A 19397-nucleotide genomic window follows, 5' to 3' on the forward strand; every position below is an offset into this window, starting at 1 on the left:
GAGGTCTCAATGGAGAGGCTTGACAATTACCTAGTTCTGTTTGTAACACATTTAATGATTTTTTCTTTGATGGATTTGAATATATATATTTAAAAAATCTCAAAGAATATTTATTATAAAGTTTTAGATATTTTTTTGTTTGTTAGAAATATAGATTTTTTTCTGTGAATGTGTGTTTTTGCAGATTTCCCATTCATTTCCTATGGTGGTCATTTTTGACCGAAGAGCACAAGTGGAAGTATTTTTTTACGACCACTTAGCATGCTCGAATCATGCCCTCATTTTTGTGTGTTTACATACCTAATGCTAGAAAAGTCACCAAGTATAATATCATTCTGATGAAGCTGTGATTTTTAAAAATTCCAAATGTGGTTCACAGGTTCAGTTTTTCATAGTTGTGTGTGTGTGTGTGTAAGTGTACGCGTGTGCGTGTGTGTGTGTGTGTGTGTGTGTGTGTGTGTGTGAGTGGATGTGACAATATCACACTCTTGATGTTTTAGAGTGTCACCCCTTTACTGCTGTGTACTTTTTTCAGCATTGTGGCCGATTTGTAGATTGTACACACAAATTCTGTGAATTTTTGTGTTTTTGCAGATTTCCGATTCATTTCCTCATTTTTGACCGAAGAGCACAAGTGGGAGTATTTTTTTTTACGACCACTTAGCATGCTTGAATCATGCCCTCAATTTTTTTTGTGTTAACATACCTAATGCTAGAAAAGTCACCAAGTTTCATATTTTTCCGATGAAGCTGTGATTTTAATGTGGTTCATAGGCTCAGTTTTTCATAGGCGTGTGTGTGTAAGTGTGCGTGTGTGTGAGTGGATGTGTCAATATCACACTGTTGATGTTTTAGAGTGCCACCCCTTTACTGCTGTGTACTTTTTTTCAGCATTGTGGCCGATTAATTGTAGATTGTACACACAAATATTCGGTGAATGTTTGTGTTTTTGCAGAATTCCCAATCATTTTTTTTTTTACGACCAATTAGCATGCTCGAATCATGACCCCAATTTGTTTGTGTGTTTACATACCTAATGCAAGAAAAGTCACCAAGTTTCATATCATTCCGATGAAGCTGTGATTTTTAACATTTCAAAACAGAACATTTTCATGTCAGAAATGACCGAAGAGCACCAGAGGGTTAATCAACTGATGAATTATGGTGTTATCTATTAAGTAAAATCTCCTGGTCTTGCCTTTTAAAATCAGACCATACCAAGTCATATTTTAAGACATGTATAATTATATTATAATATCTCATTATATTAATAAATATTATTTTAATCGTCCTGTGTTGGTAGAATCAATGTTGTTACTGTGACAGGAGAATAACCGCGGTGTGTTAGCCAATCAGAAAACGTAGAGACGGTTAACTGCCAAAATCAACCAATGGCTTGAACTTGAGGCGGGAATACCTTTTTGTCGGACCAATGGCAGACGTCTTCGGGGAAACCTGTTTGGAAAGGTTTTTTCAATTCCATTTGTTGTCACTAGTGGCGCAAACGCGTGCGCTGCGTTTGTACTGTAGAGTCCGAGACATTTCAAACTCACATGCGATTTTATTACCCATTTTAAATTATTATTTGTTGAATCACCAGGTAAGTTCAAACTCACATTTTAAACATAGCATAAAAGGGATTAAAAAATACACACGACACGACACCCAAACCTCAAATCAGTGGACCGTCTTTGTATGATTAGGAACCACGCGGATTCTTAACGACTGCACAATATGATTTTCTGGTATTACGTTAATGCTTATCGATTTAGTTCACATGGAAGATCAAATATCCCGGTTTTAATGCAAATTCCGTTGGTGCATTTTATTTAACCTATTAAGACACTGTACAATTGTTTAATTGCTTGTCATTCACTTTTAGGAATGGCAGAAGACTCCAGCTCCGTGAAAGCCATGGAAAAGGAGTTGAAAGATAATCCATGCTCGAGTGAAGATGCATTTGCGTGAGTAACGTTACAGCTGTTATTGGAATTACAACGCACCATAGGCCCTTTATACATCACCAACAAATGCTGCACTGCATGTCCAATCACAGGACATCCTCAAACACTTGTAGTCCAAATGTTCTGTAGTTAAGAGAAGCTCTTGTTCTTGACTTGCTGACATCCTGTAATTGTGCTCTTGCTGGCACACACCGCACTCAAATCACCTCTAATGCATCTATGAATTCTGAGTATACAAGTAGGCTAAATATTTGTTATTCAACTGAGAATAAGCACGATTTAATGGCAACACAAACAACAGCTGCACACTATTATACACAGCGCTGCACTTTGCAGCAGGAAACGCCTTTCGTGTTACTGTGAAAGATTGAGACAAATTGAGCCTCCCAAACAAATGATGTGCACCAGAAATCGTAAATCTAACCAAGTGTGAACTGAGTGCCAGAGAGCTTGCATTCATTATTCAGAGAGTTGTACTCCATCTTCTTTATGAATAAATTATTTTACTTTGATATCTAATGCATTATATGGGCACGATAACGCCGGGGACATCCATCCGTCTCTGGCATTTGTAATTAATCTGATGAAAGACTTGGACACCTGTAAGTGTTGCTGACAGCAGCCTGTTGTGACGAGGCCTGCTGGCAGACTGTCAAACACTCCAGTGAAGGGAGAAGTTTATTTTTAAAGCGATTATATAGATTCAGATCCCATGAGCACTAATGGCCTTTTTATGCGCACCCCCTCATCTCGTCTTTTCTCATATATGTTTGTCTTTTGTCTCATACTCTTCTCATCATCCATCCTTGTTCCTCCGCAGAGTAAACCCAAAGAAAAAGAAATCAAAGGCCAAAGGAAAGGCGAAGTCTCAGCATGAAGGGAAGGAGAAAACGCACAAGAAGGTAGTTCTTCAATGTCACCATTAATTTTCTTTCGTCATGCCCCTGGGATTGTCTCTTCAAGTCCGGCTTAATTAAAAGGCCCTGTTAGCTTTGCTGTAAAGGAATATTTATGCAGTCAAATCATTCAGGGCTTTCAGCCTTTTTCGTAGGTTACAGAGACCCAAATATAACAAGAACAGACTCATACACAGAGCGTAACCTAAAAGCATTTAGTCAGCGAGCAATCAAGTCTGTGAGCGGGATGACAGATTCATAGGTTACGAAAACCAAGATATAACAAGAATAGACTGTTACGCAGAGCAAAGCAAACAATGTAATTTTCCCTTTTCAGGGCGGCTGCGCCAAACCACTCATTATCTGTGAACAATCGTAATAGTATTTTGCCATTCTGCAAGTCTGTTCTTTAATGCAACCTACTTCCAGCTTTGCAGATATTTTTGTAGTGGAATATGATTCTCCTTGACAGTTTCGGGCGCCGGTTTGGCCTCAAGTGATCTAGGTGGCTTTCCTTAATAGCAGGTTGTAAGCCATTGATTAGACTGGGCTTCCCTCTGGTGCGTCAAACCCACAAATAGCCCTTCTTTTCCTTTGCACCTTTACATTAGCATAATACTGCTTCTTGAGTGTCTTCATCTCTTTGATATTTCCATGTATTACCTATTCTTTATTTATTACCTGACACCTTAATACAGTGTTATACTGGTACTTGCACAGTGGAATGAGATGGAATTATAATGGAATGTCCTTGTCAAGTCAGAAAGTAGGTTGCTTGGAACTTATTTTTGATTTGTATTATTCCATGTATACTTTTTTTCTGCAAGGGCGCATTGAATTGATCAAAACATTTACAGTGTTACTATATGTTAACTTTGTATAAATCAAAAAATTATTTTTCCACAAAAATGTTAGGCAAAGCAATTGTTTTCAATACTGATAATAAGAAGGACTGTTTCTTGAGAACCAAATCAACATATTAGAATGATTGCTGATGCTGAAAAAAAGCTTTTTTTATAATTGTGATTTTTTTTTTGACTTTATTACTGTTTTTACTGTTGCCTTTGCAGCCTTGGTGAGCATAAGGGGCTTGAGTATTTAAATGAATTAATAATGTAATGATTAAATATTTATTCATTACATTGTTTTAAATCCATAGTTACATTAAACCCTGCTGTTTAAAGTCACAATATGTAAGAAACCACTAGAACAGTGTTCTATCTGTTGACTTGTGTACTTACATTATCCCAAGAATGTTTAAATCTAGAGAACTAAGCAATTTTAACCAGGATGGACACGGATGGACCTATTAATGATGTCATACACACGTAACCCTCGATTCAATTTTTTTTCTTCTTTTTTTTAAAGAAACCATGGAAACACCAAAGATGCTTTAATATATTATATGCTTTATTACACCAGTGATCAACTGTTTGGATGCATTCATCGACAGAAAGCGAATTATTGTTATATAGCTCAACGCAGTTAGTCTTATTTTTAAATCTTGTTTTCTTGATTTACCATGAGAACCATGTTTTACCATGCCTAATATTGATCTAGCTTAATGCAGTGTGCAACAAGTGTCTCATACTGTAGTAGCAGCGGAGCAAGCGCACAGAGTAGCATTATAACAACTTTCAACACACTCAAATGTATCTAATATGATAAAACAGCGCTGCGTTACCCCACATACGCATGACTGGAAGAAGCGGAATCGCTCGTCTGCAGCATAATAAAAGCTCCACTGCTCTCGAGTCGTGTTTCACGCTTGTTTCTCATTAGCAATCGCTCCAGGGACCTCATTCCGCTCCATTGGCTTTCAGCCCCACCCTGATTCATACTACAGTAAAGTTAATAAATCTTTACTACATTAGCTCATCCGGACCATGAATATGATTTCTGCCTTAGTCCCGTCTGATTTTTTTTCCCCATTGGCTGTAGAGGTGGAGACAACAACTCCCATGATTCCGTGAAATCAAGGCGTCATCAAGCTTAGGGCTGGGACGGTTACCGCATTACCGCAATACCGCGGTCACGTGACGCCTACCGCGGGTCTGAGATCGTCACCGCCATCACCGCAAAAAAACAAAAAACAAAAAAAAACATTGGCCTGCCCATGTGTGCACGTTGTGTCTAATTCCATGGATTCATTGATTCTAATGACATGGATTGTGTCTAATGACATGTGTGTCTCATATGGAATCAAGGTTTTCTAAACAAAACATAACAAAAGATGGAGCAAATCCGACCTTTCGCGAGTTGGGAGCGCAATGTTCCATTATAACATTCCATTTGTACCTGTGTAATGTCTTTTAGCCTATAATTTGAATTTAATTTTACTAAAGCATAAAATACAGGCGCATAAGCAGGACCTCAGTTTTTAATTGCACGTGCTTAACACAATTCTCTCAAATGGTTGCGCAGCCGACAATAGCGGGTAGGTAGATAGAAGTCATGAAAGCAGAAAAAGAACGCACCGCCCGGGCCATGGGTTTGTGCCGAACGCTGACCGATTTCTCCCATAGCTGGCAAAAAAAAAAAACTGCTTCAGAAAGAACAAACTGAGCTGGACCTGCCTCAGCCCTCCTTAGTACTGGTAAGTTTTTACTCTCTTCCAACTCTGTTTGGGAAAGATTGACTACAAATAAGCTGAGCCTGCGAAATTTCATTCAATATAATCAATAAATAATCTATTGTAGGCAATTAAATATAAGTTGGCTATGCGATTCTGAAATTCCAATTTCATTAAAAGGCTATCGAAAAAGATCTCCGTCTGGCAGGCTTACAAGCACAGTAGTGTGTGACACTTTGTTCAATTAAATAGCCTTCGTTAAATATTTGAACCACTGAGACAAAAGCGCACACGAGATATATAAATTAATATGAATATGTAAAAATATGAAATATAAATATAAATAATAAGTAATAGGCTATACAATCACGGTAGTGTGAGCAGCGACACTTTGTAAAATTAAATAGCCTTCGTTAAATAGCACCATGCACTGAGACAAAAGCGCACACGAGATAGGCATACAGCCTATATATAAATTAATATAAATATGTAAAAATAGGCCTAATATAATATAATAATATAACATGTAAATATTATTTATGTAATATAAATAACATAAATATAAATAATGTATATGTATGTGATATACAATCATTAGCCTAAATAGCCTTGTTAAATTAGCCTAAAAAGTCTTCGTTAAATAGCCTTGAACCACTGAGACAAAAGCGCACACCACACGAGATATGTATATATATATGAAAATAATATAAATATGTAAATGTTATAAAATATAAAAAATACATATAAATAATAAAAGTAGCATAATATACAATCAAGGTAGTGTGAGCAGCGAGTGACTACACTTTGTTAAATTAAATAGCCTTGAGCCTTCGTTATTCTTCATTAACCACTGAGACAAAAGCGCACACGAGGTGTAAATTGTAGCTAAATGTAAATTAATAGCCTGAATATTTTAAAATATGTAAAATAAAAATATAAATACTATAAATATAAATAATATATTAGGCTATAGGCTATTATATGGGCGGGTGTGCGCAAAAGTCGTTATAGTTTAAGTGATTGTTTAATGACGACGACTGTAATCTGAAAGTAAAAATATGGGAAATAAATAAACAAATAAATATATATTACTGATCAATACCGATAAATAAAAATGTTTGTTTGTCTTTGTTTATGCTGTTCCATCATCAAATCTCTCAGTCGTGATCTGATCTGCTCTCTCAGGAAAAAATATGAAGGCTGGGATGTAAACCATAGCCTAGTCTATATTTCGTTTTGCCAGCACTTTTTTTTTCAGATATCATTCCATTTCTGTTCTAATCGTTCCTGTTCTAAACGTGAAAAAATAAATGTAAAATAAACATGTTCCTTATTATGTTCAATTGCCTGCGCTGGGGTGTGCGTGTGCGGCTGTGCACGAAAGTCCAGCGGGAGCCATTTAAAGCGGTTTACCGCTGAACCGCGGGAATTTCTTGCTTTTCAACCGCGGTAAGAAAAAATCCATACCGTCCCAGCCCTAATCAAGCTACACCTTTGTTTTGAATTTAAAGCGACCTCTTGCAGCGAAAATTACATATTGTGTCTTTAACTCAGCATTGTTATTGATAGCCGTCCAAACGATCAAGGCAGTAATGCCACCATAATCGGGAACAGGCAAACAAAAGATACCAACAGTCACTTATCAACGTTGTTTTTTTTGTGGGTTTTTTTATCTTTCAGATGAAAGTGCCAAAAGAGGAGAGCGTGGACTTTGAAGAAAGAAGGTACAGTGAGACCACTGGGTCACATGTGAGGGTAATTTTAGTAGCTAGTACTGCACATGTAGTATCACAGATCCAGACTTTTGATTTAGAGAAATGGCATCAGCAGCCAGCAGCTGCACTTGGAAATGAGTTTTAATCCATTTACAATTCAAATATGCAATCATACTTTTTTTTTTCTCTTTCCTTTAGAGTTGATGAAAATTAATTCTGATGATTTGAAAGTGCACAGTTCTGGACAATATCCATTCCGATTTTCTCGCTACATTGGCTGTCTTTCAGGAAATTAATTTATTTGTTAGAAAGAGAGCTGTGGCATGTCAGAAAAGTAATAAGTGAAAAGCATTCAGATCAGACTGGGGGGTGTGGGGTGTGGGTGAGGTGGTCATAGATTGAAGCCTGAGGAATAAGTCTGTGAGAGTAAACGTTTAACATGAAGCTATACTTCATATTTAATTGAATATGTAAGATTTTCAGATATAAAAGTTAGACCATCTCAAATCTCTCGTTGACTGCTTCTGTCTCACGATAAGAACACCACGTCTCTAATCAGGAACTTTGACAATCAGACACTTTGTAAATCAAGTCCTGCTGGTGATTACAGGTGGGAGGTTGATTTACACGACAGAGGTCAGACTTAAAAACTGCTGAAGGTGTCCGAGTTTTCTTTTACACTTAATCTTTTCCAGAAAGTTCTCGGCTGGATTGAACCATTTGTTATGGTAATTGTAATTAATTGATTTGGTCTGCTCACCTCCCACCACATCTGAATCATGCTTTATGGAAATTGAAGCTTGCATCTCTCTGCAATTATCCTTGGACATAATTACTGTAATTATATAATTATCATCAGTGGCTATTAAGCATTATTGTGTAATCACCATAATTTAGTCATTGTCATTGGTCAATGCATATTTGTCCTTTAAGTTTTCACAGCCTTCAAATGTGTTTCTGTCTGTTTTTCTCGTTTAGGTCTAAGGTGAAAGTGAAGGAAGAGCCAGACAAAGATCCTGACTTTGTTACAGAAGGGAAAGGGAAAAAGAGGAAAAGAAAAGCGGATAAAACGGATGGTCCCTCTTCTACCTCTGAAGCACCTTTGTAAGGTTTTTTTTTCTTCTGGGTATAGCAATGAAGAAGCCAATAACAGATCCCTTTTCCTCTTCATATATTTCTTATTTATATGTGAAGTGGGGTAAGCTGTGCCCCTTTTTACTTTAAGCGATAGCTCACCTAAAAATTCCAAACCTGTGTGACTTCCTTTCACAAAAGGTGATGTTTAGCAGAATGTCAAAGCTTCTTGTTGTTTATACCATGAAAGTGGACAGCCGTGGTCACCATTTACTTTAATTATATGGAAAAGAGCAGCTTGGACATTTGTTTATGGTGAATCTTTAGTGAAATTATTAACATGTGTTTGTACATTGGAGGTTCATCAATATACATGATATACATTTCGTATTAATGTGCTTTTACATAATTGAATGTAAAATTTAATTAAAATGTGCATTTAAAATAGTACTGACAATGCAATTTAAACTTTTCAATTAATTTATTTAATGACCATTTGACTACTATTATAGATATGCAACTAGACACATTTTTGACATGTGTACATTTATTGTGTATATATATATATTAGGGCTGAGCAAATTTACGCGTTAACGCGGGCGATACATTTTTTCAGCTTAACGCATTAAAACTATTAAACGCAAATAACGCAGCGTCCGTTTTTATATACATTTTTGCCTAGTGTTGGCCTACATGATCACGCTCCTATTCATGTAAATGCTTCCAAGCGCGACAAGACACAAGAGAACGCACTGTATGTCAATGTCCTGTCTGTCTGTGTGTGTGTGTCAGTGTCCTGTCTGTGTGGGTGTGTCAATGTCCTGTCTGTGTGTGTGTGTGTGTGTGTGTGTGTGTGTGTGTGTGTGTGTCAGTGTCCTGTCTGTGTGGGTGTATCAATGTCCTGTGTGTGTGTATGTGTGTGTCAGTGTCCTGTCTGTGTGGCTGCGTCTCATGTCAGCTAATCGAGGGACACTGACACGCACACACACACACACACACACACTCGACGCAAAGACAGAATCGCGTCAGTCTCCTGCTCACATGGCGTTCTCTTTTGCTCTTGAACAAACAATAACAACAACACAGAGAATTTTGAGTATTCTCATATTAGGAGTCTTAAATTAGTTAAATAAGGTCTTAAATTAACTTAAAAGAGTTGTGAGGAAATGAGATGCGCGGGACAGCGCGTGAGATCCGCGTCATGTTCTTCAGCGGCCGTTCTTAAAGTGACAGGAGCACTGATGATGCCTGTCATTAATGTTCATCAAAGTACAACGGGAACAGAGAAAATTGTAGCTTTAATGATGATTAATCTATATTGAATTTATTATTTATGCAGTTAAGAAAGGTGTTTTGATAACTATTACATTTCTGTACATGTCTAACAGGGAAGGCACAGGTAAAAATAACATTTATTATAATGGGTTTATGTAAAGATTGTTTTAAGTTCACTTAAATTAAAAGTTGTTTTTTTAAAGCCTAATAAATGTTGAAATTGGTAGCTTTTTGTTATACTGTAATGTAACGTCATTAATGTTTCATAGAGACAATAGCATCAGTGATACTGGCCTTCATTCGTAAAAAGATGCCATTACAACACATATTTAAAATATGCTGTCTTTAAATTGTTTCTTCATTAATTTGGAGAGTAACTAAAATTATTACAATATGAAAATATTAAAAACTCAAAATATTAAAAACTTGTGACTAATCGCAATTAATTACAGAAAAAAATGTGAGTAATTAGTTACATTTTTTTTTTAGCGATTGTCTGTGTCTGTGTGTGTGTGTGTATATATATATATATATATATATATATATATATATATATATATATATATATATATATATATATATATATATATATATATATATATATATATATATATATATATATATATATATATATATATATATATATATATATATATATATATATATATATATATATATATATATATATATATATATATATATATATATATATATATATATATATATATCTGGTCCGAACATCATTGTTTGAGCTTCGAAGCTTCGGTAATCGTAGACAGATTCATTTAGATTGATAATAACGGGTGATGGGTTTGCTGCGATAGTCGGTGTTACCAGTGTTCAGAAATAACACCGTTTACATCACTTGCCCACCGCTGCACTGCTCCCCGCTGTCGTTTAGATTTTTTTTATAGCAATAAAATATATTTTGTATAAATTAAGTATTGTATTTAACCAGATTTTATAGTGTAAACATATTCAAGCGTGAATGAGAACTGTTTCGAGGGGGGTGGCAGGTGTACGAGAAAAAGAAAGAAAAAAAAAAAGTCGAATACCAACCCATCAAACGAATATTTTAATTCTGGTCCAGCCCTATATATATATCAGGCTGCATTTATTTGATTTAAAATCCAGTAAAATAGTAAGATTGTAAAATAATAATACAGTTTAAAATAACTGTCCTATTTTAAAATGTTATTTTTTCCTGTGATTGTACAGCTAAATTTTAGCAGCCATTACTTCAGTCTTCAGTGCCACATGATTCTTATTCGGAAATTCTAATATGCTGATTTGGTGCTCAAGAAACATTTCTTGTCATCAGTGTTGAATGAAATTTAAGAGACAAAAAAGGACTCTTTACATGTATTTACTGCTTACTGTGTGTTCCTGAAAGGCCAAAGAAGAAGAAGAAGAAAGTTTCAGAAGAGGGACAGGGAAACTCTGCAATAGCAAAGAAGAAAAAAAATAAGGACAAAAAAGAAAAGGTGAGCTTTACCCAGAGAGCATGAGTGGTGCATTGATTATAGAGAGAAAAATATAATATATATAATAAAATATAGAGAGTGCTGAAATGCTAGTAATTTGGGTATTTGAAAACCCCAAATCTTTACAAAGGACACATGCTGAGATAAGCTACATAAAGGAATAGTCAGAAAGTTCTGAGATACTGTAAGTCAGTGAGTTTTACATATGAAGATTTTTATATTAAAGGAACACGCCAAATTTTTGGTTAGATAAGTCCAAACATACCATTCTCTGTCTGACGCACCCACCACAAAACGGATCCAGCTAGCCTACTGCTCAATAAGTGACAAAATAATGCCAACATTTTCCTATTTACATGTTGTGATGTGTATAGTTACATCGTGTACTTAGAACGATATGTCTAGGAACTGTACTCTCATTCCTGCGTAATAATAAAGGAACTTTGCTGCCGTACCATGGGTGCAGCGGTGCAATGATATTACACAGCGCCTGGAAATAGACTAACTTCCATGAGCATAACCAACGTGACAACTTGCTTGCACAGAGAGCGTGCTGGGGACTATTTTCAGGCGCTGCGTAATATCATTGCGCCTGCTGCACCCATGGTACGGCAGCAAAGTTCCCTTATTACTATGCAGGAATGAGAGAATCGTTCCTAGGCATATCAGTCTAGAAAATCGCAACTTTAAATTTTCCGTCTGTCTTAGTACACAATGTAACTATACACATCACAACATGTAAATAGGAAAATGTTGGCGTTATTTGTCACTTATTGAGCAGTAGGCTAGCTGGAGCCGTTTACCTCCAGTCTTTGTGCTAAGCTAGGCTAGCGGTGGGTGCGACCGACCGAGTTATGGCACGCACGGAGATAAGAATGGTATGTATGGACTTATCTAACTCTGGGGGATACAGTGAATAAGCTAAAATCCCGAAAAGTTGGCATGTTCCTTTAATGCCTCCCTGCAGGTTATTTTTCTTTTTTTTCCTTTTTTTTTTTAAAAGTAGTTTTGGTTGAAACTTCAGTTTCTATGATGAAAAAAAATGTAAGCACTTTTAAAAATTTTTGCTCACAAAACATTTCATTCACCTATTGCTATTCATCTAAACTGCCATCTGCAGGTCAACATCAGCTTGTCCTTCGCAGTCACCCTACAATCTGATGAAAAATGTTTTTCTTGCAGAGCTCAATCTTATTCTCAGATGAAACCGTTTACAGTTTTGTTTTTGGCTTACTGTGAAAAGATGCTGTCCCTGTCCACACTGCCCCTTAGGAGATCATTTTGGTCAGGTGTTGTCTATTTTCCCACTGCCGAGTTGCCAACTTGACTTCTGAGTGTATTTTGTATCTTAGGAAGTATTTTGATCTTAGGAAGAGTAGATGTTTTTTGTCTCTTGTGGATCCACCAACATTTCAACCAGGAAAGCTTTTTATCTGAATAGCCAAAATGCCATTTGTCACTATTGTATTCCTCCATTATAATGAAAAATGTCTAGAGACCCTGACCAAAAACACTCTAAACAACAAGAACCCGTGACCAAATTTTCAACAGTAATGCGGAGTTAATTATGTTTTATAATCATCCTGTTTTTACAGTTTCACAGTTCATTCATAGTGTTAATTCTCCTGTTATGTTTTAGTATGTAATGTTGTGCCAAAGCTGTTGTGTAAGTGATTAGTGATATGTTCAAAGTTTGTACAAACTTTTCAGGGCTCAGAAACATTTAAATTTCTGAGTTATTTGGAATATTGGTATGCATTCTGAAAATGATTAGATTAGGCATAACATGATGACCACTGACAGGTGAATTGAATTACACTATCTCTTTATCACGGCACCTGTGGGATATATTAAGCAGCAAGTGAACATTTTGTCCTCAAAGTTGATGTGTTAGAAGCAGGAAAATGGGCAAGCGTAAGGATTTTAGCGAGCTTGACAAGGGCCAAATTATGGCTAAACGACTGGGTCAGGGCATCTCCAAAACTGCAGCTCTTGTGGGGTATTCCTGGTCTGCAGTGGTCAGTATCTATCAGAAGTGGTCCAAGGAAGGAACAGTGGGGAACCGGCGACAGGACCATGGGCAGCCACGGCTCATTGATGCACGTGGGGAGCGAATGCTGGCCCGTGTGATCCGATCAAACAGACGAACTACTGTAGCTCAAAATGCTCAAGAAGTTAATGCTGGTTCTGATAGAAAGGTGTCAGAGTACACAGTGCATCGCACTTTGTTGTGTATGGGGCTGCATAGCCTCAGACCAGTCAGGGTGCCCATGCTGACCCCTGTCCACCGCTGAAAGCCCCAACAGTGGGCATGTGAGCATCAGAACTGGACCACGGAGGAATGGAAGAAGGTTGCCTGGTCTGATGAATCAAGTTTTCTTTTACATCGCCTGGAGGGCCAAGTGAGTGTGCGTCACTTACCTGGAGAAACACATGGCGCTAAGATGCACTATGGGAAGAAAGCAAGCCGGCAGATGCAGTGTGATGCTTTGGGCAATGTTCTGCTGGGAAACCTTGGGTCCTGCTATCCATGCGGATGTTACTTTGACACATACCACCTACCTAAGCATTGTTGCAGACCATGTTCACCCTTTCATGGAAACAGTATTCACTGGTGGCTGTGGCCCCTTTCGCTCTCTCACCTCGCAACTTACAGGACTTAAATATATAAATATATATATATACACATATACATACACACCCTTTTTAACTAAGGGTCCTAATGTACTTTGCTATGTGCTCAGAGCAACAAAGCTGTTACAATTTTATTTGAAAGTAAGCAGCCATTTTAAATATTCTTTTCAGGACACAGGATTTTAGTACCACATAAAGAGAAACTTAAATTATGGAGAAATGAAAAGTTTAATTCCTCCACAGGTGGCTTTGAGTCCAGCAGTGCTTGTTTAAACTGGCCACATTTTTGGACTGAAAATTTGCTGCTACTTCAAAATGCAAACACTGTTCGCAAAGTTTGCAGTGATGACCCCTTTTTCCCTTTCACAGGTGATAAAAGAGGAAGGAGGGGGATCTGTCTCTACTAAGAAGAAAAAAACCAAGGAGGAGATTGAGGCAGCCAGGGCTCTCAAAATAAAGAAGAAAGAGGAGGAAGAAAAACAAAGATGGAGATGGTAGGCTCTCTGCATGCAACTTTTTGAGGCAGCTTTTAGCCCAGAAGTTTTGTATGTCTCTTTTCTGGTTTTCTTGACTTATTGACTCTTTCACAGGTGGGAAGAAGAGAAGTATGAGGATGGAATTAAATGGAAGTTTCTAGAACACAAAGGACCGTATTTCCCCCCCGAGTTTCAACCCCTTCCAGATGATGTGAAGTTTTACTATAACGGTATGTGTTCAGACTTTCTAGTTGCATCTGTCGCATGGAACCGTTTCACAGCAAAGCGTGTTCAAAAAAGAGAGATTTCATTCAGAGAGGGGGTCAGTTCACTGGTCAGTGCTGTTCCCATTAATTTTTCTGGTCTGGGCACGCAGCCATGCTCAAGGTTGACCTGTTCCTCCGTTGGTGTCAGGCCTACTTCAGAGAGCACAGGAAGAGTCTTTAATCTCTTCGCTAAACTTTAAGGTCAGCTTCCTCTATTAATATCCACTCTGCCATTTACCGTAGAGAGGCGTTTCTTAAACTATAAGTGCGTTTCGGAAGGCCCAGACCATTAATCTTGGTACAATAGCCCTGAGGGGGAAGTATTTGGATTTTGTACCTGAGACTCCCTGAACGGTAAGCTATAAATGCAGTTTTGATTATATTTGTCTTAGGCCATGATTCTCTGTGATGCATTTAAAGTCCTATATTGCGGGGAGTCCTGTGGGAATGTGTGTCTGAAGTCTCATCTTAACGTGGTTAAAAAAAAAATTCAATGCTCACTCGTTCTGTTGGAGATCTGTGGAAACGATATCTCTGTGCTTTTTGTTGTCACCAGTTATCTTGTGAGAAATTAAGTTAATAAATAAGTGAGGTATTGTTCATCTACTTTGCTTGCAGATAACTCTTAGTCATTAGTGATGTTGATTATTTATATATTTAGGGTTGGGGATTTAAAGAATCTTTTAACCCTAAGTATTAACCCTCTGGGGTCTGAGGCCCTGTTTACACCTGGTATTAAGATGAGTTTTGGTCGATCGGATCACAAGTGGATGACGCTAAACACAGGTGTAAACGGGGTGTAAAACGTTTTGAGCTTGTCCACTTTCGACCACTTCCAGAGGTAGTCGAAAACGCATTCGTAGTGTAAATGCTCATGTGGCCGAATGAGTTCGAACAGTGCAAAAGACCGCCTACTTACTTAATGCGTAAACATTATGGGAAGCGCATTAGCCAGACAGCATTTAAACTTTGTCGGCTGAAGACCCAAGTTTGGTTTGAACTTGGTTTGTTCTCTCACCATTCCTGATTTAATACGCACTCACAGCGTTCTGCGTCATCTTTAGACTATCAGAGCAGAAACGAAAGCTGATGCTCTGATTGCTCTGTGTTTTTCTGTTGTCTCTGGGCGCGTTCATTATTATTAATTTTGTCTATTAGATCAAAAGATGTGAAAACCCATTCATGTACCCGCCAATAAACCTCAAAGAAATCAGGACAGAAGTGGTTGAAAGTGGGCAAAAGAGATGGATTAAAATACCAGGTGTAAATGGGTATGTGTCTCCCTCGTCTACTTGTGATCCATTTGACCAAACTATCTTAAAGGGTTACATCAGTGATTTAGCATTAAGCTTTGTATCAGAAACCCGGTAGTATATTCGGCTGATTGTGCTTCCCCTCCCTCATATTCCCCTGAGATGAGACATTTATGTATTTTGTGTCTGGAAAAAAGCCTCAGATGATACAAATTAGGGATGCCACAATTCTCAATATAATATTGAACCGTTCGGTACGGCATTCACGGTTCAATACACGCTTGTGAATTGCGGTTTTCTCGGTTTTGCATTTAATTAATTATTTTCCTACAAATTCTATAATTTGCCTCCATCCCAATACTGAACAACGCGACATACATTCACATCACACGTTAGTGTGTAGAGTTATACTCACGGAACACTATAGTTATTCACAATCAAGAAAGTTCATTATTTGTATGCGTTTTAAAGCCTTGCCGGCTCATTCGCGTGCGCGGTTTTAACATGCGCTTTTCCGAGCACGCGCACTAAAAGCCTGTCAAACACGTGATTACTGAACTAAGTAGTCATCTTACTAAGCTAATACTGTCAAATGCACACAAGGTTAACAAACACAGTCGGTTAGGTCTAAAGTGAAAGTAAAATCGCGTGCAAGTCTTAAATTGACAGCAGTGCAGTAGTGAACACGCTGTCCTTAAAGGGACAGTTCACCTGTAAAATTATGTCATTATTTACTCATTCTAATATTGTTCCAAACCTGTATTCATTTCTCGATGACAGAATTTTCATTTTTGAATTATCCCTTAAATGTTAATACAACAACTAAAGACAAAGAGAAAATCACTCGCTGCTTTTGACTGAAAAACGAATACAGTAGCTTTGATAAGAATCAATGTATATTTTATAGTGAAGTCTATGTAGTGTTTTATTTTTACATTTATTTATTCATTCAATTTCATACTTAAATACTGCTGTACTGCTCTGAGCTGCCAGTGTAAATCTTTATATATATTTATTTCATATTATACAATACACTTGGAATGTGTACAAGGTTTTTTTTTAAGGTAAAGTTGAAAGGTTTTTCAATTCTTTTAAGTAAAATAAAGAAAGAGAATTGCAATAAAAATAGACTTTTTTCTCCTTAACCTCTTGCAGTTCCTGTCGCCTAAGAATAGAATAGCAAAAAACTAATGTGACAAGCCATCAGAACCGAACCGAAAACCGTATTTAAAAGCCGAGGTATGTATTGAACCGTGGACTAACTGTATTGTTGCATCCCTAATACAAATATCGTCATTTTGCGTCATTGGAGGCTTTTTTGACCAGAGGCTAGAGACTACAGCCTGTAGTAGGAGCTAGTTCTGCATGTTTTCAACCCGCCCATAGAGGGTGGGATCTCACTCACAGAATGTAAAATGAGCACGGCCGCTCGGGCATTGATAATGGAGCGGTGCGGAGCAAGCGAGTGTTTTCAATGAATTCCTATGAAAGTTAAGCTTCCATAGGCATGAACTGATAACGCGCCAGACTGGACACGCACCGTGAATGAATGAACGACAATGCGGCCGTGACTGAATGCCAGGGGGCCATGCTCAGTTTAGTTTCGGTTTTGAATTAGCGCCAATTCGGGGGCGGGTTGCTTGAATTGTGTCAAATCACTTTGAAAACAAATCTTCCGCGATCATCTGGTCTGTCATCTCCTCACTCTCTGATGAATGATATCGGACTCCTGCTGCTGGTCTGTGCGGCAATTCTTGTTCAGCTCGTGCTGTATTGAGCAGACACGTTCAGTTTTTAATTGCAGTGTCTGTTCTCTAACTGAACTAAATGATTTTATTATTATAAAAATCAAAACGACGATGGGGTAGTGCCGTGGTGGGCAAGAGATGTAACCGGATATCATCCGCTGGAATTTAAAAACTCGGCGCGAGTAAAGATGGCAGAAGGAGGGCAGTTACAGCAGCGTTTGGTGAGCAAAAAAGGCAAAACCAACTCCGTTGTCTGGGAACAGTTTGGCTTCGAGGAATCAGACGACGAGCAGAAACATGTTATGTGTAGCAAGATTTGATACATGGTAGTGGCTGCAACGCAAGGGAACACCACAAATTTGTTTAACCACTTGAAAATTAAACACAGAGTGACCTATGACAATCTAATAAAGAAACAAAAACTGACGAGAGCAGGGGTGCCGTGTAAACGTCCTTTTTTTCCCTTCATATTTTTCAAATAATTCTCTCTTTGTAAACTTTGTTCAAAGCATGAGAGTGCTGCCGTATTTTCGAATATGACCAGTCATTTTTGCCGTCATCACCTGGGTTTAGTGCCAGAAGACGCGAATGAGAAGTAGCGCGCGCTGTGAGAAAATGTGTCTCTGTGCACTCATCCGAGAGCGTGCACACGTCTCTCAGCGCGCAAATATTGAGTTCTCTTTCAAGTCTTGCTCTTGAACGGACAAACTCACATAAAACGTATGTCAACGTCCATCTTGAGTATTCTAGCAGACATAGTCTGTATATGCCTTAAGTAAACTTTATACAGTCGATAAAGACGACGCATATCCGAGCATTAGGTCTTAAAGGGGCAGTAGCCTTTACTGCTGACTGTTTAATGTCAAACAACAAAAGACAAGGACATCACTCACTGCTCTTGATTGAATAGCTTTTGTAAGTTTAATAGGATTAATCTTTAATTTATGCACTCAAATATGCAATGTTATTTTACATTTGATACATTTCTGTTCCTGAAAACTAATGTTAGACGTACCTAAAAAACCTGAAAAGTATAGCCGAACCATATTGTTGATCTTATTTATTTGTGGTTATCATTTTTACTTGAATACTTTTATACTTTGATTTGAATATGTTATATTATTTATTTTAATAGTTCAAAAAGTACAACAAATGTTACAATTTCAATTGAATTGTTGAAAGGTGTCTTTTTAATAAATGCAACACATTCCCAAAGTCATGTGAAATAATCGTGTTACATAATCGTGATTTCAATATTGACCAAAATAATCGTGATTATGATTTTTTCCATAATCGAGCAGCCCTAGCTTCGTGGGCAAAAAGCACAACAATTTGTTTTTATTGTGACTGTACTAAAAAAAAATAGAAACTTAACAGATTATAATGATGTATAACACTTGCCTGAATGATAAAAAAAACGACAGAGTTATTTGAGTTTCGTTGGCACTGATGAGAAAAAAATCAAGCCAATCACACCGGCCCGACGGCCGACTCGAGAGGGTTAACATGAAAAATAACACTTTTCACCATGAAATCATGTAGTGAAGTGTTCCGTGTGTTTCACAATGAACATATGGCATCCAGCACTGTGAAAAAATAAAATTAAATACACTAAAACACATCACTGCCAGAAGCTTTTGCCCAAACTTCAAGGGCCTGTTTAAATTATTAAAACTAGAGGCATATCTTAACTTTAAGGTTTACTTTTATCATGTAACCTACCGATATTCGTCTGTATTTGCAAAACACGCCACAGTTCAGCTGTGCGTGACCAACGCTGGCAGTGTGAAAGCACAACGGGCGCGTGCTGCTCCCGCTCTCCATACACACAGCTTCTGCGCTGCCACCGCACTACTTGCACGGACACTGTATTATCCCATTGTGGACACTGTATTATCCCATTAGGCCATAGTTATTTTGATGTTATGGCAGTTTACCGATAAATGGCCAAAATGAAAACTCATAAACAGAGGCAGATGAATGCGAGTTTGCTAAGTTTGTCATTTTCATGGATGATCCAGTTATGACCTTTTGATTAAA

The 19397-nt window shown here is 37.6% G+C and overlaps 1 protein-coding gene across 1 annotated transcript in view; it reads left to right on the forward strand.

Annotated features, from left to right (window-relative positions):
* Positions 1 to 1884: 1884 nt before the first annotated feature.
* The window catches only part of LOC307131718 (DNA topoisomerase I, mitochondrial), a gene marked incomplete at its 5' end in the record, with an annotated part of 43959 nt that continues 26446 nt past the window's right edge, over positions 1885 to 19397 (forward strand). Inside the window, 7 exons of the mRNA XM_079825539.1 lie at positions 1885 to 1964; positions 2785 to 2866; positions 7113 to 7156; positions 8126 to 8251; positions 10890 to 10980; positions 13984 to 14108; positions 14205 to 14320. Of these exons, the coding sequence (XP_079681665.1) occupies positions 1885 to 1964; positions 2785 to 2866; positions 7113 to 7156; positions 8126 to 8251; positions 10890 to 10980; positions 13984 to 14108; positions 14205 to 14320 (664 nt within the window). The remainder of the gene's footprint in view (positions 1965 to 2784; positions 2867 to 7112; positions 7157 to 8125; positions 8252 to 10889; positions 10981 to 13983; positions 14109 to 14204; positions 14321 to 19397) is intronic.

This window comes from Gobio gobio, assembly GCF_949357685.1.
Source record: "Gobio gobio genome assembly, chromosome: 9".
Classification (NCBI taxonomy): Eukaryota; Metazoa; Chordata; class Actinopteri; order Cypriniformes; family Gobionidae; genus Gobio; species Gobio gobio.